This window comes from Elephas maximus, chromosome 17 (assembly GCF_024166365.1).
Source record: "Elephas maximus indicus isolate mEleMax1 chromosome 17, mEleMax1 primary haplotype, whole genome shotgun sequence".
Taxonomy (NCBI): Eukaryota; Metazoa; Chordata; class Mammalia; order Proboscidea; family Elephantidae; genus Elephas; species Elephas maximus.
In genome coordinates this window covers 11,784,288-11,807,749 of record NC_064835.1, presented here as the reverse complement: position 1 = coordinate 11,807,749, position 23,462 = coordinate 11,784,288, and the positions used below count along the sequence as shown (strand labels likewise).

General features: G+C 53.2%; 3 protein-coding genes across 3 annotated transcripts; 2 read left to right on the top strand and 1 right to left on the bottom strand.

Annotated features, from left to right (window-relative positions):
- Positions 1–2,873: 2,873 nt before the first annotated feature.
- MFRP (membrane frizzled-related protein) lies at positions 2,874–7,863 on the top strand. Its single transcript, XM_049857518.1, has 13 exons — positions 2,874–2,927; positions 3,041–3,143; positions 3,259–3,372; positions 3,498–3,659; positions 3,796–4,009; positions 4,409–4,539; positions 4,652–4,777; positions 4,997–5,073; positions 5,811–5,959; positions 6,485–6,615; positions 6,702–6,833; positions 7,432–7,559; positions 7,639–7,863. Exons 1-13 carry the CDS (start codon positions 2,874–2,876, stop codon positions 7,861–7,863), a joined length of 1,746 nt encoding a protein of 581 aa, XP_049713475.1.
- Positions 7,864–8,502: 639 nt separating this feature from the next.
- Positions 8,503–10,579, top strand: C1QTNF5 (C1q and TNF related 5). Its single transcript, XM_049857520.1, has 3 exons — positions 8,503–8,755; positions 9,048–9,304; positions 9,663–10,579. The coding sequence occupies exons 2-3, from the start codon at positions 9,091–9,093 to the stop codon at positions 10,178–10,180; spliced, it is 732 nt and encodes a 243-aa protein (XP_049713477.1). The 5' UTR covers positions 8,503–8,755; positions 9,048–9,090; the 3' UTR covers positions 10,181–10,579.
- Positions 10,580–12,514: 1,935 nt separating this feature from the next.
- RNF26 (ring finger protein 26) lies at positions 12,515–16,132 on the bottom strand. The gene has a single exon (XM_049857505.1). It carries the CDS (start codon positions 15,534–15,536, stop codon positions 14,247–14,249), a length of 1,290 nt encoding a protein of 429 aa, XP_049713462.1. The 5' UTR covers positions 15,537–16,132; the 3' UTR covers positions 12,515–14,246.
- Between the last annotated feature and the right edge of the window lie 7,330 nt (positions 16,133–23,462).

The window sequence follows — 23,462 nt, the reverse complement described above, 5'->3', positions numbered from 1 at the left end:
TGAGTTCCTTTGTGTGGCCTTTTGCCTTGGTTCTTAGAGAGCTTGAGAGATTTCTCCCCTAAACTCTGAGGAGTTACCTTTGTAGTTTTCTATTTTTGTCCAGGTCTATTTCCTGGGTAAATTGTAAACAATTTGTGGTTTATACATTTTGCCTGGCCCTGGGCTGCAGCCTGCCCTGTGATTGATCAATAGACTATGCAAATGAGGGGAGTTGTCGCCTACTATGCAAATGAAGTGTCTGTGGCCTACTGAGGGGATTGGTCAGTTCACGGCCCTGGTGGGAGTGCCATGCCTTGGAATTAACAAGCAGTTCATATATTTAAGCAGCCAGCCCCACAGAGGTTTTTCGGACACAGAAAGAAGCAGGAAGATGTCACATTTAGAGTGTGAACTACGTACTTCATGGAAACACAGTTAAGCCCCACAGCCGTGCACGCCATAATCTCTGCATAAAAAGCACCACAACTGAGGAACTTTATTGCTGCTACTTTTCATGTATAAGATGCCAAAATCAACCTGCTCAACGTTGGAAGGTACTTTTTGTTTGTAAAAAGTTTTTTTTTTTTTTTTTAATTAAATAAAGAGAAAAAAAGAAAGCCCCTAAAAAAAAAAAGAAGCAGCAGGAAGAAAGAAGCAAAAGGAAGAAAGCAGAAAGAGGAGGCAAGGAACCTCCTAGAAGGGCTGTAACACAGGTCAAAGGCAGTAACACTGAAGACAAGAGGCCCAGAATGGGCCCAGAGGCGGAGCCAAAGGTGACAGATGGCATAACCGAGAGGAACCTGTCCTTAGGGGGTTGAGATGAGGCCTGCACAGCCAAGAGGAGCTGAGGGGGCTGTCCTGCACTGAAGAAGGGAGACTTTGACTACATGCTTCCTAATCCTGACCCCAGTTGTACCCTGTTGATCCTGATCCCAAATTGTACCTTTACTGCCTTAACAAACCACTTAACTGTGAGTATAGTTTGTGAGTTCTGTGTGGCCATTGCAATGGATTATCAAACCCAGAAGAGACGTAGAGAGTGCCATGGGAGGGACGACTGGTGTCAGAATTGGTAAAAAAGGTTGGAGGATGGAGGTATACCTGACCTCCTCCTCATGGGAGTCAGCTTTGTGCTGATGATGATTCTTATATTTGAAGTTATTCATACAGTGCCTCAGCACCATCATCTGTAAAATGGGTGTGCTACCTCATAGTTACTAAAGAAAAGAAACCACACATAAGGCTTCAAGCCCAGAGCCTAATACATGACAGACTTCCTGCAAATGGCAGCCAGAAATAGCATGCTGCCTCCCACCTCCTGCCCTGCCCAACTCTCAGCCTGAGCATGGCTAACACAAAACAGATTAATATTCCCTTTCCTTTCTCTCCTGAGGACAGCTGGGCCAGGCTGTGATTTTCCAAGAGGACTCTGCTAGCTAACAGACGTTTACAGGGTACAGGTTCCTTCTGCAACAGCCGACCTTACCAACTGCCAGTCTCAGGCCCATTAGAAGGGCCCCTGCCCTGAGCCCTTGTCCAAGTCCTCAGGCACCTTCTCCTCCACGCCTCTGTCCTTTCCCCTGCAGGCTTGTTGTTGTTGCGTGCCGTTGAGTTGATTCACACCCATAGCGACCCCGTGTGACAGAGTACAACTGCCTCAGAGGGTTTCTAGGCTATAATCTTTACGGGAGTAGATCAGCAAGTCTTTTCTCCCACTGAGTGGCTAACCCCTTGTGGTCGAGTCGATTCCAGCTCATAGGACAGAGTAGAACTGCCCCATAGGGTTTCCAAGGAGCGCCTGGTGGATTCGAACTGCTGACATTTTGGTTAGCAGCTAAACTCTTAACCACTATGACACCAGGGTTTCCACAGAATGGCTGGTAGGTTAGAACTGCCAACCTTTCAGTTAGCAGCCAAGTGCTTAACCTTTGTATCACCAGGCTCTCCCTGCAGGCTCAGGGGTACAGGAATAGGCAGCCAACCCCTCAAGCTCCACACTAATGTCAGCACAGACACGAGCAGCCTGTCCCCACCGTCCCGTCCCTGTAATGACTGCTCTCCTTGTCCTGGGTGCACACGTGCTTTAACGGTGCCCTACTCACTCTGACAGGGACTTGGGACTCCTAGGCCTTGAAGCTGCCAGTTCCCCTATGCCCAGCTTCTCCCTTCCTCAGACCACCAAGGCTCCCTTATGCCTGCAAAGCAGCCCCGTCATTCTCTCTCCCTCCCAGTACCCTCGGGGTGCTCACTTCATACTTTGGGTGAAGAGGGGAAAGGAAGTGGTGAGCTCCCCAGATGGGCCTCTGGGTGGCGTAAACAATTAAGCACTCGGCTGCTAATCCAAAGATGGGCAGTTCAAACCCACCCAGAGGTGCCTCAGAAGAAAGGCCTGGTGATCTTCCGAAGGTCACAGTCTTGCAAACTCCGTGGACCGCAGCTCTGATCTGGAACACATGGGGTCACCGTGAGTTGGGACCAACTCAACAGCAACTGGTTCGGTTTTGTTTTTGAGCTCCCCAGATCACACAATCCCACCTCCGCCACCACCGCGTCTCCTCTATTCCCAGCCACTGCCTGTGCCTTTAAGATTTGCCACCCTACACCGGCAGCTTGACCTCAGCATCCTCAGCTGAGCTGGATTAAGGGACCTTTTCTGCTGGGTTTCATGCCTTTGCGAATTCCTCCTTGCTGCCGTGCCTTATCCCCCGCAGAACCACAGTAGCAGGGAGCCTGAACCAGTCTGCAAGGGAAGCCAGAGAGCTGGTCCAGCCTGGCAGCCTTTTCCCTCAGGAAGTAGAAGCCGGCCCTTTGATAGGGGCTTGGGGTCAGGAACTGGGCCCTAGGCGTCTTGGGCCATCAAGAGGGCTCCAGAGATCTACGTAGAGCCTTGGGCCATGAAGGACTACTCAGATGTCATCCTGTGTGTGGAGGCGACAGAGCTGAGCAAGGTAAGGAACACATAGGGCCACTCTCCCAAGGTCAGCCTGGGGTTGACGGTGCAGTGGACACACTGCCAGGCAGTGCTGCACTGGCCCTCAGCCCTCAAGTCTCTCCCTTGCAGACTGAATTCTGCAACCCTGCTTTTGAGCCTGAATCAGGGTCGCTCTGCCCTCCGCCAGCCTTCCAGGAAGATGCCAGCTGCAGCCTCCAAGCCCCCTGGCACGGTAACCATCTCATGGGGTAACCTGGAGAGTATGGCAGAGAGGCCCGGGAGCTGAGGACAATGTGAGGGCTGCCCAAGGGAGGGGCTCTCACAGCTCCCACCCTGACTGCCCACAGGTCGGCGTCCCCAAGGGCCGCAGCCAGACTGCCACTTCTCCTGGCTCTGTGTCCTCCTGCTCACCGGCCTGCTGCTGCTGCTGCTCGGGCTGCTGGTGGCCGTCATCCTGGCCCGTAAGTACTTGGGGGCCTGCTTGGAAGAAGGGCTGAGAACGAGGCTCCAGGCCTCACTCTGCCCCCCATCCCTGCTAGAAGTCCAGCTGCCTCTCCATCCCACTCCTCCATCTTCCTGCCTTCAGAGTTGCAGGCGACACCCCCATCGGCGGCCTCCTATAGCCCACTGCCTTCTCCAGGCCTTGGGACCACCACAATGACCACCCTCACCACCATCACCACCTCTCAGGCAACTGGGACCCCTCAAGGACAGCAGGAGGCAGGCATGAGCCCCACACCCCATTCCAGTGAGTACTAAGGGCAGATTTCCCTGAAGAAGGGCCCAGGACGGCAGGGTGAAGGAGAGACCGAGAAGGGGCACCTTGGAGACAAGAAAAGGGCCTCTCTGCTCTGACCTCTGAACTCTAACCTCCATTTCTGCAGCCTGCGGGGGGCTCCTTTTTGGCCCAAAGGGCTTCTTCAGCAGCCCCAACTACCCAGACCCTTATCCACCCAATACCCACTGCATGTGGCATATCCAGGTGGCCCCAGGCCATGCAATACAGCTCAAGATTGACACCCTCAGCATGGAGAGTGTGGCTTCCTGTCTTTTCGATCGCTTGGAGATCTCCCCTGAACCTGAAGGCCCCCTCCTCAGGTCAGTCTCTGCTCCCAGGGGATTCCACCCCTGCCCTGCCCCTGAACCAGTGTCTGGAGGACAGGACCAGGGTGCTGCAGCAGGAAAAGGCTGGACTGGGAGGAAACCGAGAGTCTTGACCTCTGGGCCCAGCTGTGTGACCTTGGGAAGGTCTCTTCCCATTTCCTAATCCGTAAAATGGAGTTCCTGCCTGTCTTTCCCATGATTAAAACACTGTAGGGATGGATATACAGGGGCTGGAGAGGTCAGCGCTCCCTGGAAATCTAACAGAGCCTTTTGGCCACATGGTCACCAGTTCAGGGCTTGAGGAAACAGCACCACAGGCTACAGGCAGGCTCCCCTCCAGCTGGCCCTGAGCTCTGAGCCTACGTACGTCACATGCAGCCTGGTTTCTTGCAGGGTTTGTGGGAAGGTGCCTCCCCCTACACTCAACACCAATGCCAGCCGCCTCCGGGTGGCCTTCGCCTCTGACAGCAGTGTGGAAGGACTCGGTTTCCATGCCTGGTACCAGGCTGTGGCCCCTGGGCAGGGTGAGTGCTTTCCCTATCGACTGTGGAGTTGTCCATTTCCCTCCCCACCTGCCACACCCTGGCAAAGGGGCGGAGACTCTGGGGGCTTCTGAATCCAGATGTCCACCCCCAGGGAGCTGTGCCCATGATGAGTTCCCCTGTGACCAGCTCCTCTGTCTGCTCCCCGACTCAGTGTGTGATGGCTTTGCTAACTGTGCTGACGGCAGTGACGAGGCCAACTGCAGTGCCGAGTTCCCAGGTACAGGCCCTGTCTTCAGGCACCTGATCTAGGTTCAAGCCGGGCTCCCCAGTTCTGGCCCAGCCCCAACCCTCAGTGCCCCCACCTGCATTCCCTGCCTGGTTATCCCACTGCCCCAGAACTTGTATGGTCAAAGCTGTCACTTTGCTGCCACTGACAGCCCTGAAGGGGTGGAGCCGCAGGTCCTGCCAAACACATGTGCACCTCTTCCTCCCACAGGGTGTGGGGGGAATTTGACTGGGCTCCAGGGCACTTTCTCTACTCCCAACCAGCTGCAGCTGTACCCTCATCAACAGGTAAGTGCAGCACTCGAGGCGAGGAGGTGGAGGGGACACCATCGGGCATACCAGGGCACCCAAGTTAGTGTGATTGAGAGCAGCGCGGTAGACGCTGCCTTGTACTTGACAAGGTCAGAGATCAGGGTGGGAAGGAAACATTACTAAGTGCACTGGCGGCTCCGTGGTGGAATTCTCACCTCCCCCACGGGAGACCTGGGTTCCACCTCCAGCCAGTGTCGCTCAAGCGCAACCACCACCTACTTTTTCAGCGGAGGCTTGTGTGTTGCTATCATGCTGAATAGGTTTCAGCAGAGCTTCCAGACTGAGATGGACTAGGAAGAAAGGTCTGGCGATCTACTTCTGAAAAATCAGCCAATGAAAACCCCGTGGATCACAAGGCACAATGGTCCAATCTGCCACTGATCATGGGGATGATGCAGGACTGGGCGGCATTTCACTCCATTGTGCATGGGGTTGCCCTGAGTCAGGGTGTCAACTGTGCTGATGGTAGCAGCAGTGCCAAGTTCCCAGGCACACAGATGTCTCTGCTCTGGGTAGCCTTATCTCTGAAACCAGACAAGTTAAAGGACCTTTCCGATCTTAAGAGCCATCAAGGATAAGGGCTAGGGGGGCAGTGTCCACCTGTTCCCCGCCTGGTCTGCTGAGGGAAGGAGCCTCTTCTGGAGCTCAGCCAGGATGCTCAGACTGACACATAGGAAGGTGCCATGAATTTTTCCACCTGTGCCCCACCCCAGCTTTGCATGTGGTATGTCTCTGTGCCTCCTGGACACCACATAGAACTGGAGTTCCACAACTTCAGCCTGGAAGTTCAGGATGAATGCAAGCTTGACTACGTGGAGGTGTATGAGACCAGCAACTCAGGGGCCCTCAGCCTCCTGGGCAGGTACAGGTGGAGCCAGGGAGAGAAGCCCTGAGTCAACTAAAGACTCCAGAGTCTGGCACTCAAGGCTCGGCACACATTGGCCCCAACATCTTCCCCAGCTTCATTTTCTTCTGCTGCTCCAAGCCACAAGTGTCTTCACTGTCGCTCTAAGAAGGGCTTTTACTTTCTGGTCTCAAAGCCTTTGCTCCTGCAATTCTTCCTTCCCTAAAGGCCCTTTCCTAGTCCTCCCCAAACCTGGTTCTTCCCACCCTGCAGAGTCCATTTCCACCTCCCCATGAATTCTCACTGATCTTTCCCATTTCAAAGCGGCCCAAGTTCAAGTTGTTTAATACTTTATTGACTATATGTGTCTTCCTCACCAGACCCTAAGTTCCATGAGTCAGCAACTGTGTCTCCCAGCACCTCCAGCATCCCCAGAGCACCCAGCCCAGGGCCCCAAAGGAGGCATAGACCTATGGGAGGCTTGAGTGCACCTTCTGTTGGCCAAGAGGCCCTGTGCCCAGGACTGCTGTCTGCTTTGGGCAGGTTCTGTGGAGCAGAGCCACCGCCCCGCCTCGTCTCCTCGCACCATGAACTGGCTGTGCTTTTTAGGACAGATCATGGCATCAGCAGCGGGAGCTTCTCAGCCACCTACCAGGCCCTCAATGCCACAGACAGTAGGTGCCCCTGCTCTCCAGAGGAACAGGAAGGGCTCTGGACTCTGGTCAGTTGGAGGTTTACCTCCATACCACCTGTACTGCAGGCCCCTGTGGATCCAGAGAGCTGTCCTGCCAAGATGGAGGGTGTAAGGATCTGCAGTGGATGTGCAACGTGTGGAGAGACTGCACAGAAGGCAACAGTGACAACTGCAGCAGCCCCCTGTTCCCACCCCCAGGTGAGAAACCTGTCCCGGGGCCCCCTGGGCAGGACCTGGCAGGCCTGAGCCGCCTAGGCTGCCCATCCCATAGAAACCTGCTGGTACATCACATCCCATCCCCATCCTCCCAGATTTGGGGGAGTGGTGGCTGGGCCTCACTACCCTGCACTGGGACCACATCACAGAACACTAAAGAGACTCTCACCTGAGGCCCACCTGGTGGCGGCAGTGGTACTTACTGTCACCCCAAGAGAAACAGGAATCTGGGAGTTGACAGTTGGGCCTTCAAAACCCAGGCCACCCTTGTCACATACAGCCCCTCTCCACAGCCAGCCCACCTCGAAAGACGAAGGTGAGATTTTACACAGGGAGCAGGGGCGTTTCTTCTAGATGCCCAAGCAGTCCCTGCAAATGAAAATGCCCTGGTTCCCTGAGATCAAGGAGGTGCCCCATCATGCCCGGGGCTAGTGAATGACCCCTGGAGCAGGCTCTCACGGATAATAGGAAACATGTTATACATCTCCTTTAATTCCCACAACTCCTGCCTGACCCAGAGTGGTTAGGTGACTTGTGACTTAGTGAGGGGTCCCCACAGTGACCCGACCCTCCCCCGCAGAGCTGGCCTGTGAGCCTGTCCAGGTGGAGATGTGCGTGGGTCTGAGCTACAACACCACGGCCTTCCCTAACATCTGGGTGGGCATGGCGACCCAGGAGGAGGTGGTGGAGGTCCTCAAAGGCTACAAGGTGCTCTGGGGAGAGGGAGGGAGGGGACCTGGGTGGGGGGAGCCTGGGGAGCTGGTATCTGAGGGATCTCCTTCCACAGAGCCTGACAAGCCTGCCCTGCTACCAGAACTTCCGGAGGCTCCTCTGCGGGCTGCTTGTGCCCCGCTGCACCCCACTGGGCAGTGTCCTTCCCCCCTGCCGCTCTGTCTGCCAGGAGGCAGAGCGCCAGTGCCAGTCTGGCCTGGCACTACTGGGCACCCCCTGGCCCTTCAACTGCAACAGGCTGCCTGAGGCAGCTGGCCTGGAGGCATGTGCCCAGCCCTGACCCTGAAGCCAGCCCCTGCCCTCTGCCTGCCCACCCTCTTTGCCTATCAGGGAGGGCAGGCAGAGGAACCAAAGAATGGGGGACCAGCATGGGACTCTGCCCATCCTCCCAGGAGGGGGAGGAGAAGAGTCCTCAATCCAAGCTAATGGACCCCTCCTATCCCCACCTTTTCAGCCCCTTCCTTGTCCCTTTCTTGTCCCAGCTGCCCCAGGCAGCTTGCCTGGCTCCACTCAGCCAATAGACCAGTTCCCATTAAGGTGTGACCCACGTTTCCTATCTGCCTTCCACCCACCACCCCCCTATCCATCTCATTTTTTTTGGGTTCTCCATCAACCCCTCTTCTTTCTCATTTATTCAGCAAAAATGTATTGAGTGCCTACTATGTGGCAGACCCTGCTATAAGCCCTGGGGATCCAGCTGTCTGTCTGCCTCTAGAACTCTCCACTCTTAGTTCTCTGCTTATCTTTCTCCCTGGGCCACTGCCTCGTCCTTGGTCCCTGTCTGCACCGGCTCTCCTTCTGCTCTTTGGAGCGGTAGGTCCCCCGAGTCTGTGTCAGTCACAGTTCTGCCTCTCTGTGCCGGGCCCAAGTAACTATTCCCCTCCCTTCTCCCCCAAACATTGGCTGGCCGCCGGGCTACACCACGAGTTATTTCCCTGCTATTTCCCGGCCTGGAGTTTTTGGCCCTTGAACAACTGGTTTCCTCTTGGAGTCTGGGAGGAGCGGAGCGGAGCCGATAGGGAGCGAACCAGCACCAGTGGGGCAGCGAGGGCAGGGGGCGTCTGCTGGGAGGAAGCACAGGGGTGGGAGCAGGGGCCAGCTGGAGGGTCCGGAGTGCGAGCGCCCCGAAGGAGGCAAAGAGAGAGGGAGCAGCTCCGGGAGCCAGGAGCGGGGTGAGTGTGGCGGAGGAGGGGGGAAGGGAATGGGAAGGGGAGGGGAGGGGAGGGGACTGTGGGAAAGACTGGGCGCCGGCAGGGTTTGCGGGGGAGGGGAGAGCTGGGCTTGCCGGATCCTCGGGTCTGGGGGCACCCCCCCCCCGCCTCTCTCCCCGCGGCTACTCAGTCTCAAGGGGGTGGAAGTGGGGTGGGGACCGACTCCGCTGAGCTGGGATGGGGTGCGCCGCAGGTCCCTGGATTCTGGGTCCCGGGATTCTGGGTCCCGACTCCAGTCCTGCCTTGCCCACAGACAAGGAGAGGACCCCGGTATCCAGGCTTTCCTTGCCAGTGCCATGAGGCCGCTCCTGGCCCTGCTGCTCCTGGGCCTGTCGGCCTGCTCGCCCCCGCTGGACGACAACAAGATCCCCAGCCTGTGTCCGGGGCACCCCGGCCTTCCGGGCACGCCGGGCCACCATGGCAACCAGGGCCTGCCAGGCCGCGATGGTCGCGACGGCCGCGACGGCGCGCCCGGGGCTCCGGGCGAGAAAGGCGAGGGCGGGAGTCCCGGTAAGAAGACTCAAGCCTTCGTTGCAGTCCATGGGGCGTCCGAACCAGAACGGCCACTGCGCTCTCGTGCCCTTCCGCCCCGGGGGGTTCGGGGTTCCTGCCAAGAGGCGCTGCCTGCCCGCCCCCGCCCGTTCCTGCTCCGCTCTGGGAGCCGAGGGAAGTGTGACTCAGCCGGCGGGAACCCGAACTCCTGGAACCTCCCCGACCTGCCCCTCGCAGATCTGCCCCAAGCCCTGCAGGCACCGGGCGGGTGGGAGGGCACTGGTGCGGGAGAGGCATCCGCCAAGGAAGTGGCGACTGTGGGCGGACCCGCAGCTGCACTCACCTAACCTCACCCTTCTTCTCCGCCCCACACCAGGGCTGCCGGGGCCCCGCGGGGACCCCGGGCCGCGAGGAGAGACGGGGCCGGTGGGGGCGACCGGGCCCGCCGGGGAGTGCGCGGTGCCTCCGCGCTCCGCCTTCAGTGCCAAGCGCTCGGAGAGCCGGGTCCCTCCGCTGTCGGACGCGCCCCTACCCTTCGACCGCGTGCTGGTGAACGAGCAGGGACATTACGACGCCACCACCGGCAAATTCACCTGTCAGGTGCCTGGGGTCTACTACTTCGCGGTCCACGCCACCGTCTATCGGGCCAGCCTGCAGTTCGACCTGGTGAAGAATGGCGAGTCCATTGCCTCTTTCTTCCAGTTTTTCGGGGGGTGGCCAAAGCCAGCCTCGCTCTCAGGGGGCGCCATGGTGAGGCTGGAGCCTGAGGACCAGGTGTGGGTTCAGGTGGGCGTGGGCGACTACATTGGCATCTATGCCAGCATCAAGACAGATAGCACCTTCTCTGGATTTCTGGTGTACTCTGACTGGCACAACTCCCCTGTTTTCGCCTGATGCCCACCGGAATGTGAGCCCACCCTCTCTCACTCCTGGGGAGGAGGGTTTAACACTGACAGCCACATCTTCCTGGAGGGCTGGCCCCCCTGGAATGTTGTGAATGAGGAGGGCGGTGGGCTGGGCGCCTCTCAGCTCACGGCAGGGAATGGGGCAGAGGCTGTCTGAGATCAGGGCCAGCCGCATGGGGCAGCGGCTGGATTTCTGCCCAAGACCAAAGGATTGTGCTGTGCTGGCACGTGTGGGTGCCTGGCTGCTCTGGCCCAGGACCCCAAGGTGGGGTCCTGTCCTCCTGGTCCTCTGCTTCTCAGGGCCCTCCCCCTCCCTCCTGTTCCCAGGGCCTTTTCTTAGAGATCATTCAATAAATCTTCAAAACCCTCCTACTGGTTTCTGACTTTCTTCTCTAGCGGTGGGGATGCCCTGGTTCTGAAGGTCAGCAAGGGCCTCGGGCAAGGACGGGTCCTTGGGATGGAGGGTCCAATGCCCAGGGGTCCAATGCCCAGGACCCCAGGTGGAATGGAACTATGGGGCAGGAGCTCAGGAAGTAGGCCCAGGTGAACGAGAGGCCACTCCACAGAGCTGCCACTTAAGTTATGTTGGTTGTGCCTAAACAGGAGTGCCCAGCTGAGGGGGGTGCCCTCTTTGCATGGGGCTCTGGCCACCCAGAAAAAGGGGCACCTTTTTCCAACTCACACAGAGATGCCATGCGAACCGGGTGGGGCTGCCTTCACCACACACGCCACTACCCCATTACAGCAAAAAGAAGCCCCGGATTCTCATTCACAGCTGCTTGCCTTGGCCTGCAGTTGGAATCCACCGGGCACTCCTTGGAAAATCTATGGGGCAGTTCTACTCTGTCCTATAGAGTCACTATGAGTCTGAATCGACTCAAGGACAATGGGTTTGGTTTTGTTTGTTTTGTCTTGTCCTTAGGTGACTGGAAAGCTACTTTTCTCACCTCTTGCCAGGGGAGTGGAGTGTCCCTGGACGTCTAGAGAGTAGTTTTGAGGTGACCACCAGGGGGCGCCCCTGCTCCAGAATGCCGCAGTGAAGAGTGGGTAGCTGGAGCTCTGAGAACCCGGGTGGTTAAGGGTAGGAAGGGTATTCAGGTCCGCCAACTGAATTCCGGGTGGGGGTGGAGGAAAAGTTTATCTTCTCGTATAGAATGTTTATCCCCACACTAAACAGACTGGAAGGAGTCAAGCTTCCCCTTGCTCCGCTTCCTCTCCAGCTGATTATCCCAGTCTCTCATTGAGCGTTGAGGGGAGGGAAGAAGAGTTGAGCCCTCCCCAGACCTCCCAATTCTGAGGTGGATGTGGGGACCCCACCCCTGCTGTGTTGGGCATAGCCAGGGTGGGCTGAGCCCCGCGGTCTGAGGCTGGCTGCAAAGGCCCCCTCAAGATGCCCGTCTACCAGAACCCAGCCAGACCCCACCCCCACCCAGTTCAGTGACTAACCAGGGCTACAATCCGCCCAGCCTCTCAACCCAAGAGAAAGTGGGGCGCCTGTCCTGAGAGTTTCTTCCTGGCCTACTTCTCCCACCCCTACCCCCAGATTCCAGTTCCAGGCTTTATGTTCCTGGAGGCAACATACAATTTTAGAGGGGGTAATCTTCACCCTGGAGCCCTAGCGGCACAGTGGTTAAGAGCTGGGCTGCTACCCAAAAGGTCAGCACTTTGAATCCACCAGCCGCTCTTTGGAAATCCTATGGGGCAGCTCTACTCTGTCCTTTAGGATTGTTAGGAGTTGGAATTGATTTGACTAGCATTTTTTGTTTTTGTAACCTACACCCCTTTTCTCCCTTTCTTGCTGGTCACTGAGGGAGAATATGACCAATGAGGACTGGGCCCCACAGGTGAGATAGAGACAGACCTCCAGAGTCCTGGGATTCCGTTCTTGCTCCTCACCAGGAGACCCGCAGCCTCACAGCGCCAGACTATATGCAGAGAGACACAAAGACAACCACCAGCTCCTCCAGGGATCGAAGGGTAGATCGGACTCCAGGAAGCAGGAACCCCAAGGTCAGGAAAAACTAGGAAGGCTAGCTCGAGGAGGTTCGTCAAGCCAAAAACCAAACCCACTGCTGTTGAGTCAATCCTGATTCATGCCAACCCCATGTGTTACAAAACAGAACTGCTCCATAGGGTTTCCTTGGCTGTCATCTTAACAGAAGCAGATTGCCAGGCCTTTCCTCCATGGTACTGCTGGGTGGGTTCAAATTGCCAACCTTTAGGTTAGTAAAAAAAAACAAAAAACCAAACCCATTGCTTATGAGTCGATTCCAAATCATAGCAACCCTATATGACAGGGTAGAACTTCTGTGTCAGGTTTCCAAGGAGCAGCTGGCTGGTGGATTGAGCTGGCGACCTTCTGGTTAGCAGCTGTAACTCTTAACCCCTGCACCACCAAGGCTCCTTTAGGTTAGTAGTTGAAGGCAAATTGTACCACCCAGGAATCTGAGGAAGTTCACATTCCACTCGAAACATAAACCAAAAAACCAAACCAGTTACCATCCAGTCAATCCCAACTCACTGTGACCTCATGTGCTGCAGAGGAGAACTGCACTCCTTAAGAATGTTTAAGGCTGATTTCTCCAAAGCAGATCCCCAGGCCTTTCTTCCAAGGCATCAGTTAGTGGCCAAGTGATTAACCACTTCTGCCACCCAGTTTTGGCAAAAACAGAAAAGATAGGGAAGGTTTTCCAAAAGCCTTGTGTGCAAGAGGGCACAAATAGGAGAGAGTACAAGCTAACCCAGCCCGGCGTGGGCTCTCCCCATGGCACGGCAACCAGAAAATCAGTTTCCATCAACTCCAACTTATAGCAACCTCATGTGTGTCGGAGAACTGAGCTCCATAGGGTTTTCAATGGCTGTTTTGTTTTCCAGTAGATTGCGAGGCCTTTCTTCTGAGGTGCCTCTGGGTGGTCTGAAACTTCCAACCCTTTAATTAGCAGCTGAGCATATTAACTGTCTGCAGCACCATGGCATGGTACTCCCACCTTATCTCTTCCCCATGCCCCGAGTTTAAGCCCAGGTCCTCCCAGGCCACACTTCTGACACAGGCAGGACTGAGGGACCTGCTACAGCGTCAGTCACCTTGGCCAACTGCCCACCCTTGCAGGGATGCACACAGGCTGTCAGAGCCGTCAACAGAGTTTTATTTACTGGAAGCGGGCCAGCCAAGCTCCTCAGGGGACCGTCTGCCCCTAGGCCTTGGCCCCTTCTGTGTTTGGACCCTAGTGAAGTGTGCAGTCTACTCTCCCCAGTGTCGGGGAGATACAAACAAGGGGAATGCTACTTTTTCTGTGTGATGTGGAGAGTTAAAAGGGTACAAGTAGAAATCTGGTTATCCCTTCCGGGGCTCCCAGTGGAGCTGGGGTGCCAGGAGATACATGGTCCCAAAGCCAGGTATAGATATAGTTCCTCCTCCCAATCCCCAAAAGTCCAGGGATGAACTCCTGATCCCAGCTTTTGGACCAGGTTGGGAGAGGAAGCCTCCTAAGATCATGACAGGCATCAGTGGTAGTTCTAGCGGCACCTGAGTGATGCTGCACCCAAGGCCCGCCAGACACAGAGGCTCTGGCTGAATGCAAAAGTTTAAGGTCAGCCCAAGGCCCTTGAGTTACCAAAACGCCCGAACAATGACACTGATGTGTTGTGGTTGCAGAAGCTGGAGAGAAACTAAGGGGGGAAAAGGGCCTGCAAATTCCCAACAGGAAAATCAGAAGAGGGATAGCCCGAGGCTGGCATCTGTGTGGGCCCCGACCAGCTGGAGGACAGCCCACAGGGCACTCTCAGGGCCCTTGCATAGTGACACACACTCACCACCGTCAGCATCACCAGGACACACTGGACAAGGAGAAGCTACGTTACCCTACCCACCCCCAGGCCATAGTGTTCCAGAGGACCCCGTCTCGATGTCCTAGATGTACGGCCTGGAGGCTTGGCCTGATAGCCATGGGGGCAGGAAGGAGATCCAGGCCAGGACCAGGGACGAGGTGTTAATGCCGTCCCAGCGCAGGTCCCTGTACAAAGTGTGGAGGGGTGGAAGAGTGGATGGGGAGCCTTCAGAGGTAGACATTGAGGGTCTGAAGGATGCCCCGGCGGCAGAGTGGGCAGTTGCGGTGGTAGACGGGGTGGCGCATCAGGATTTCGGTGCAGGCCTGGCACAGGCACAGGTGCCGGCACGGCAGGAGCAGCACTGTCTTGCTTTGGTCCTGGCAGATGACACACTTCTTCCGCTCCTCCTGCTCCTTCAACAATTTCCACGGGTCTTGCCCAGGTGCAGGCCCTTCCTCATTGAGCCTCTCTCGCCCCCGGCCTGGTGTCACTCTCACCTCTTCCTCTACCTCTGATGTGGGCCCTGCTTCAGGAGGGGTCTCCTGGCCCCAGGTCCTGGCTGAGGGCACCCTCCTATGGCCACCCTGAGGCGCTCCAGGTGCCCCTACCCGGTTCGGCCAGCTCACCAGCTGCAGGCTGCGGCTCCAGACTCGGCGCCAGGCCTCCAAGCCCACCACTAGGCGAGAGAGCCGCACAACATCGTCCCGGAGCCGGTGGTAGGATGGCCAGGCATGAAGCTGACTGAGGGCCTGAGTGGCCAGCCTCAGGGTGAGGTCTGGGTGCATCACAGTCACCATTACTGCCAGCACAAAAGCCAGCAGCACCAGACCAGTGAGATTGACAAGCACAAAGCTGGCCAGGAGGCGGGCAGTTGAGGCCAGCAGCTCCAGTGCTAGTTGGCAGGGGGTCCAGAGGAGGATGGCCATGGCCACAGCACTGCTGGAAATGTGGGTTAGAAAGGCAGCCGCCACATCCGTCATCCTCCACAGAGGCCCCATCACTGCATCCCACAGGGCGAGCATCAGAGAGAAGAGGTTCTGAGTGCCAATGAGGCACATGTTGACTAGACTGTTGATCACATAGGCCACCAGGCTCATGGCAATGGCACAGATGTCACAGGCCTGGCGCAGCAGAGCATGGCCGCTGGAGACCACATTGAGGACGCCCCGGTGCAGAATCTCCCTGCTCCGCAGTGCCCCGTGAGAGGCCAGGTGTCCCAGGAGCTTCAGGCTCTCCAGGCTAGAGTAGCAGCTATAAAGCAGGGTACACAAGGCCTGCAGGCCTCCAAAGGTGAACCGGACCAAGGCTTCAATCAAGGCCAGTAGTGAAAACAGGACTCCACGGCCCAAGTGCAGAAGACTGGTCAGTACCGTGTGTGGCAGGTTGTAGATGAAGGCCAGGAGCCAGGCCAGGGAAGCCAGAAGGGAGGACACCAGCAGGAAGTTGAGGTCCAACACCAAGGTTAGCACATCCAGCACCAGGCCCACCCCGTTCACTACCAGGTACACAGCCTCCATGATAGGGCTGTGAAAGTCAGTCCGAAAGGAAGTCGGGCTCTCAGTAGGGGAGGTGGCGTCAAGGCTGTCAGTGTTTTGGCGGGCAGGGATTAATTTGGAAGGGAAATGTGCAGTCTCCAACTCAGGCAGGATCAAGGATCTGAGGAAGAAACGGGTTAGAGGAAAGTGGGGTCTCAGTAAAGGGAAAGGAGCCCAGGTGCCGCTCCAGGAGTCCTGGTTTTGAAGGCGGGCTGCTTGGGGAAAAAGACGTCAAACATCTCTAAAGTGGACGTAAGCGCAGGCTGGAGGTGAGACCTCAGCTCTGGAGGCTTGGCGGCGGCGTGTCACGGCCGGGCAGTGGGTCAGACCGCAGGAGGCCGGGAACCGACAGGATTGGGCCGGGCCGGGCCGGGCCGGGGCCGGGGCCGGGGCCGGGGCCGGGGCCGGGGTCGGGTGGGGGCGGCGTAGGCTGAGCGCGGGCTCGCGGTCCAGCTACGCAGGTGCCCCTGTCCCCGCCCGGCCCCCGTCCTCGAGCTCGCGGAGCTCCGCGCCCAAGAGGGCAGTGGGGAAGGGAGTCAGCCTCAGCAAACCCCCAAGCGCGGCCTCCACTCCGCTGGGCGCCGCCATCTTGTGTGCGAAGGGGCGGGGAAGGGGCGAGGCAAAGGCGGGGACGTGGCATTGAGGCCAATCGGTGAGGGCCAACCCGGGGGAATTTCGAGCAGTCATTGGTCTGTTTGAACGGCGCCCAAACATTTTTTTCACTTTCCCTCTTGGAGGCGGTGATTGGTCAGTTGCGGGCAGAGGCGGAATACGGCCTCCTAGCCCCGCCCCCCAAAACAGCAGGCCCTTTTTAGGTGCGTGTGGAGTCCGTTTGGACTCTGAGCGACCCCGTGTACCTGAGTAAACTGCCCCATAGGATTTTCCAGGTTGTAGTCTATGGAGACCCTGGTGGCGTAGTGCTTAAGTGCCACGGCTTCTAACCTAAGGATTGGCAGTTCGAATCCGCCTAGGCGTTCTTTGGGAACTCTATGGGGCAGTTCTGCTCTGTTAATATAGGGTCGCTATGAGTCGGAATCGACTCGGCGGAACTGGCTTTTTCCTGGGGGAGTCTTTGCAGCAGCGGATTGCCAGGTCTTTATCCTACAGAGCAGCTGGGTGGGTTTGAAACACTAGTCTTTGGGTTAGCAGCCAAGCGCTCAGCCCTTGCGGCACCGAGGCTAAATTTGGGTGCTGTCCTTTTTCCTGGCCCTGGCGTGGGCGTTTTTTGGCTTCAGTTGACGGTCACTGCCTCTGGGCTGGGCTCTGGGATTGCACCGCCTCCAGAGCCTCTTCAAACCCACTGCCCCGTCCTCCTGTTTTAATGCATTTATTTATTCTTTCGTTTATTGGGCTCCTACAGTGCATTGGGGATACAAAAATGTTTAAGAGGGTGACTGTTCTCAAGCAGTTCACAGGGGGAAACCCTTAAGTAGACAGATTGTTATAGGGGATTCCCAAACTGCTGTTCTAAACTGTTTCTCCCAAGCTGCATCAGGCTTCTCAGCACCCTCAGGAGATAACCTGGAAACAGGTTATCTGGAAACAGCTCGCCTTCCTACCCCGGCCCCTACCCATTTATTTGCTTGAACACTCTATAATTAGATATCTATACCTAGGAGTCTCCAAGTTCCTTAAGAAGTCTCCTTTTCTTAATATTCAAATAATATTCAAAATAGATTTGAGACTCCATCCCAAATATATTGGGAAGTCTGGTGTTCCCTACTAAGGTCCCTGTGTGGTGCAAATGGTTTGCTCTCGGCTACTAACCTAAAGGTTGGCATTTCAAACCCATTCAGCAGTGCCCCGAAAGAAAGGCCTGGCGATCTGCTCGAATAAAGATTACAGCCAAGAAAACCCTGTGGAGCAGTTCTCCTCTGTAACACATGGGGTCACAATGAGTCAGAACTGACTGGAGGTCAGCAGGTTTCGTTTTTGGCTTTGGTGTTCCCCACTACCTCCAAGGATCCTGGGGGGACTTACTTTTCCCATGGTTATGTCTTGCTTTAATTCCCTGTTTGTATCGAATTCTCCATTTCCACTTTGGCCTGGATTCCTAAAAGCATCTGAATACTGCCTGCCTCTTTCATTCCCAAAGTAACACTGAGGTGTGCAGTGAGCCTTTACTGAGGCACTGGAGTCTCAGTAAGAGGTACGCTATGGCGCAGAGCAAGGAACAACTTAAATATTGAGACTGCAGTGTCTAAAAATGTGTAGGTTTTCCCCCACCTGCTCTCTCCTCCCTGCCAGGCCCCAATTTAGCAGTATTTTTTATGCCCTTTCTCTTCCTCTTGAGATTTTCTCTTTCCCCTTTCTAGCTGTCAGACTCCAGGTTCCCAATTTTTGTTACACGATTTTATGGATGAATGTATTTCTACCCCCAACCCATCCTAAGCTCCGAGTACGAAATGCTGATCTCTCCAAGCAAAGGAGAATAACGGAAAGATTTGATTTACCCCCGTCCAGATCATGGTGGTGGCGGCGGCTCTGCCGGTGTGTTAGTTTGACTTTCCCACTTTGCATCCTTTCTCCTATTTCAAATCTTAGCAAATATCTCCCACCTCCCTTTCAAGATAGCTGACCCCACCAGCCCTACCCTCTTGAAGAACTTTCCTGCCCAGTGAACGTTGTTTTGTCCTTGACTGATGTTGCTGCAGTATTTGACACTGCTGGCCACTTCCTCCACCCTTGGCCTCTGGGACATTTGATGTTGTTGTCGTTAGTTGCCACAGAGTAGATTCCGACTCCTGGTGACCCCATGCGTGCAGAATAGAACTGCTCCATAGGGTTTGCAAGGCTGTGACCTTTTTGAAGCAGATCACCAGGCCTGACTTCTAAGGCGCCTCTGGGTGGATTTGAACCACCAACATTTCAGCTAGTAGTTGAGGGCTTCACAGTTTGTACCACCCAGGGACTCCTCTCAATATTCCTCCTGTTTACATAGTGGCCTCCTCTCCACTATAAAGACAATTTCTAGATGCATTTCTTCAGCCTAAACATCTCTCGCAACGTCCGGTTCCAACTGCTTCCTCAGCATGAAGAGTTCCTGGATGTCCCACTGGTGCTTCACGCTCAATGTGCCCAAGGTCAAACTCAGCAAACTTGCTGTGCCTACATCACATGGAATGAACCGACAGGTTTTCCATACAAGAAGCATGTAAAGGCCTCTAAAATAGGACTTCATTAGTTTGGAACCAAAGCTTCCCCTTTGAGCGATCTGAGACTTACTCAGCCAGTCACCTTTAGTGAGCCACAAACCTTCCCTCCCGGGAGAGCCAGCTGGTGATCGAAATTCTTGTAGCATGGGATCAGCCTGCAGTGGCGCCAGAGCACGACTGCAAGAATGTTCTCCGTTGCTTGTCTTAACCGAAACACATAATGGCCAAGGGCAGCATGTGACCACAGGGCAAAAGATGTTCTGAGGTAGCCCCTCTGAGAAGCTGAAGAACCAACTCTTCTCAGTGCTGAGGGGTTGTAAACCACTCTGCTTGAAGTGACCATGGGGATAGTGGTTTGTTTGGACTCGAGCAGTATCTCTGCCAAGGTAATCGGGTTTTTTTTCCCTTCTCCGGGACTGAGTTGCAGAGGAGAGCTTGTTCAAACCCACAGCTGCAAAAGCAGGGGAGATCATCTATTTGGAGACTGGAGAAGGAAGACTGGGGAGTGTTGGGGAAAGAACCCACATCAACTGACTTTAAGGAGGAAGTTCAAATTGCTTTTAATAGTGTGAGTCCCAGGAGCCCTGGTGGTGCAGTGGTTAAGAGCTATGGCTGCTAGTCAAAAGGTTGGCAGTTCAAGTTCACCAGCCACTCCTTGGGAACCTTATGGGACAGTTTTAATCTATCCTATAGCGTTTTATAGAGTAGGGTCAGACTATGTCTGAATCACCTTGATGGCAGTGGGTTTTTAATGGGAGATACTGTGGGGTGAACTAAAGCCCTTGAGGGTCTGCTCTCAGGGGGCCTGCTCTAGCAACAGTTGTTTTCACTGTTGTGTTAACTGCAGGGCTTTTGTTTTGCTGTGTGAGAGATGCCAGGGGAACAATAAAGGGATTTTTAGGGGTCGTAGAGGCTTTTTTTTTTTTTTTAAGAGGCTTTAGGACTAAGGGATGCAGGGGGCAGTAGTGGTTCAGTGGTAGAACTCTCACCTTCAATGCAGGAGACCTGAGTCAGAATCGACTCTACCGCAACAGGTTTGGTTTCAATTCCGAGCCAATGCACCTCAAGGGCAGCCACCACCTGTCTGTCAGAGCAGGTTTGCATGTGGCTATGATGCTGAACGGGTTTCAGAGGAGCTTCCAGACTAAAGACTAAGAGACGGGCTAGGAAGAAAGCCCTGATGATCTGCTTCGGAAAACTCAGCCGGTGAAAACCATGGGCTCCCCACAAGTCCAGGCTGGCTCTAGGACAGCTGCCAACAAGGCCGGAAGGAATGTCTAAGGGAGAAGTCGAATTCAGGGCTTTTGTTTTGTGGTCTTGTGACATAGATATTACCCTTTGACCTAGCAGTCCACTTCTACACTTCTAGGGATCGAAAATTCAAAAAAAGAAAAAATCTATATCACTACCATGGTTTCAGAGTTGAATTGTTTTTTTCTTTTTGTTTTTTAATTTTGGGAAACACTTAAATGGTCACAAAGTCAAAACTATATAAAAAGGTACATTCACAGAAGTTTTGCTTTGATCCTTTGTCCTCTCCACCCCCTTTCTTCCCAGTACCACCCAAGCTTTAGACGGCCGGACATATCATAAACATGCAAAATTTGTTTTTTTTTTACGAGAACACATGGGCTCCTCTGTTTATAAGAATCTAGTGCTCAGTGTTGCTACAGCAAAACTTGTAAGTCTAAACATCAGCAGTGATCCCAGAGAAGCACTTACCTACTAACATGAGTCAGACCCCAGAGATGTACTTATCAACATCTCTTAACCTGTGTCCTGGAAACATGAGGTGACCATGTGTCATGTTTCCGAGAAGGTCTATGGGTTGTGGTGGGGAAGATGTGAGTGGTGGATGCACTTAAGTAAGAGAAAAGATGAATTCATTAACTGGTCAAATCCTTCATGTTTTTCTTCCTGTTCCAACTCGGGATCCCAGAAGTACTCAGAAATTAATGTAGCATTTAGAAGAGTTGCTGAGCAGCGTTTTGTATTATTCAACAGTTCACACTTCTCTTACCTTTGTACATATGTAGGTCTAAACCAAACAAGCATGAGTATTTCATCTATTATATAAAGTTTTAGGGGCAAAACATCCATGAGTTTTACCCCCGTCGGATAAAGTTCAGGTTTTGAAGTAAGTAAAGAACTGAAAATAAACAACTTACCATTTCAGGCATTGATTTACAGGAGTGTTGAGGACAAGCCTGTGATAATGACACTGACATGATTAGTAAAAGTAAAGGTGAACAAGCCAATATTTTGCCAAAAATTCAGAAGCATTTTTTTGTGCCATATACCATGTATGGCATATAGGTGAACTTGTTACCAGGAGAAATGACCTCAGTTGTGCTGATAGAGATGACACTCTTTGGAACAATTAAAAGATCTACCCAAAGGTCGAAAATCTTGGTAAAACACAGATCAAATTTCACCTTATAACCATTCTTGGATACATGGTGGGAGAACTGACTAAATACTCTCTGTGTAAGTAGATTTGCCTTAGACAAGATACTAGAAGTACTAGGAGAGTTAAGCCAAACAACAGAGAATCCTCAAATAAAGAAAAAATCATGGTCTTAAGTGGAAAATGGAATTACTCCTGAACTTAGTCTACCCCCAGATATTTGAGACGGACAGAGTGTCACTTGTTATTAATAACATTGATGGAAGTTTAGCAAAAGAAATCTAAAGTTTGGGTATTTTACTTTTAAAAGGATTAAAAAAATTTTTTTTTTTAATTTTAGAGAAATGGCTTTTCTAAATCTAAAGAAGTTCCAGTAAAAATACAGTGAAATCTGTGAGAACCAGAACATGACAGGACTGGTTTTTTCCGGTCTTGCAAGTTTTCTGCCTTTGACAGGGTGCAGTCTTACCCCTTATCTATCACTTGTTTTAATGGAAAATATATGCATTTTCCTTCTCTGACAGGTTTCTACCTTACTCAGGTTCTGGCTTCCGCAGATTTGACTGTGTAAGGAAGCTAAGCTTGACAATATAGTCCGTTGGCAAGGCTGGGGGGAAACAAGCGGTCTCACACATCAGAGGGGACTTTGGCAATATCTAACAAAACTACATATGCATCTAAACTTTGACCTAACACTCTTCTTCTAGGGCTTTACTCTTGAGATACACTTTTGACAATATGAAAATACACACGTACAAGGTTATTATAGCATTATTTGTAATTACAAATAATATTGGAACTTGTCTAAAAGTTCAAACAGAGGAGATGGTTATCAAAACTATGGTACATAGATCCCGTGGAGTACTAAGCAACTGTTTAAGGAAGAGGAATAAGGAAGATCTCTATAATCCAGGGAGCCCTGGTGGCACAGTGGTTAGGAGCATGGCTGTTAACCAAAAAGTTGCCTGTCTGAATCCACCAGCTGCTCCTTAGAAACCCCATGGGGCAGTTCTACTCTGTCCTATAGGGTCGCTGAGTCTGAATGGACTCGGTGACAATGGGTCTGTAATACAGAGTGATTTACATTGCTAAGTGGGAAAAAAAGCAAAGTGCAAAAGATTAGTATGATACTTTTGTGTAAGAAAGAAGGGGAAATAAGGAAACATGCATGCATCTGATTTTTGGGGGGGGTGGGGGGGGCACAGGAAGGATAAACCAGAAAAACAACAACATTGATTATCTACAAAGAGTGCCAGTGGAATAGGGTGGAAGGGGTAGGGGAGGGAGTGACGCTCTTCTCCGCGTGACTTGCTGTATGGTTTTAACTTCTGATAGCATGTTCATGTTCTACATATTAAAAAAATAAATCAGCAAAAATGAGGGGGGGGGAACCCTCTAAAGCTGAATGCAAACAGAAGCAAATGAGCCCAACTGTCTTTCCTATGAATGATATAACCACACTGAAAGGAGGAGGGTAAGAAATAGCGACATGCCCTCAACCTCAGAGAAAAGTCCTACAAACAAATATTGAACTACTTTTAGAATACATATATATATATATATTTTTTTTTTTGTGGTGGTATCGATGTAGCAATTCTGCAATTGTTATTCTATATGTATTATAAGATTATAAGTAAATGTTGTTGGGAGACAGAGTTCTTTAGGGAGACATAAATATGGAATGCAGAAAGGCAAGGAAGAACCCTGTGGGGTTGGATTGAAGTTGGAAGTATCAGTATGAACTCATGCTTTCTAAAATATATAATATGTATGCATATATATTGTTATATATACCGCTGCTAACTGAAGGGTCAGCAGTTCAAATCCACCAGGTGCTCCTTGGAAACTCTATGGGGCAGTTCTACTCTGTCCTATAGGGTCGCTATGAGTCAGAAATGACTCGGCACTGGGTTTGGTTTTTGTTTTTATTGTTATATATCATATATTGTTATATATATGCAATTAATCTAGCTCTGTCCCCTCAAAGGACCCAGAAGCAATGACACCCCAGTGGCAATGAGCATACCTAGGTTCCAGATCTGAGTTTCTAACTATCATTCCCCACTAAAAGGAACTGTGGTTCCTTGGAGAAATGGTTGATTCCAGGACTGGTGCAGGGAAGATAGGTAGAAGTGGCCTGGAACAACTTGTTGTGCTATAAAGTAAGAAAAAAAGCAAACCTGTTGCTGTCAAGTTGATTCCAACTCATAGCGACCCTATGGGACACGGTAGAACTGCCCCTTAGGGTTTCCAAGGAACTGCTGGTGGATTCACACTGTGGACCTTTTGGTTAACAGCCATAGCTCTTAACCACTACGCCACCAGCGCTCCTGAAAGTAAGAAAGT

What these genes read in the sequence shown, in the direction of transcription:
- C1QTNF5 (XM_049857520.1), top strand. Translation starts at nt 9,091, where the DNA reads ATGAGGCCGCTCCTGGCCCTGCTGCTCCTGGGCCTGTCGGCCTGCTCG. An exon ending in AGGCGAGGGCGGGAGTCCCG is followed by an intron (nt 9,305 to 9,662) that starts GTAAGAAGACTC and finishes GCCCCACACCAG; the next exon opens with GGCTGCCGGGGCCCCGCGGG.
- RNF26 (XM_049857505.1), bottom strand. Translation starts at nt 15,536, where the DNA reads ATGGAGGCTGTGTACCTGGTAGTGAACGGGGTGGGCCTGGTGCTGGAT.
- MFRP (XM_049857518.1), top strand. Translation starts at nt 2,874, where the DNA reads ATGAAGGACTACTCAGATGTCATCCTGTGTGTGGAGGCGACAGAGCTG. An exon ending in AGGCGACAGAGCTGAGCAAG is followed by an intron (nt 2,928 to 3,040) that starts GTAAGGAACACA and finishes TCTCCCTTGCAG; the next exon opens with ACTGAATTCTGCAACCCTGC. An exon ending in AGGTCCTCAAAGGCTACAAG is followed by an intron (nt 7,560 to 7,638) that starts GTGCTCTGGGGA and finishes CTCCTTCCACAG; the next exon opens with AGCCTGACAAGCCTGCCCTG.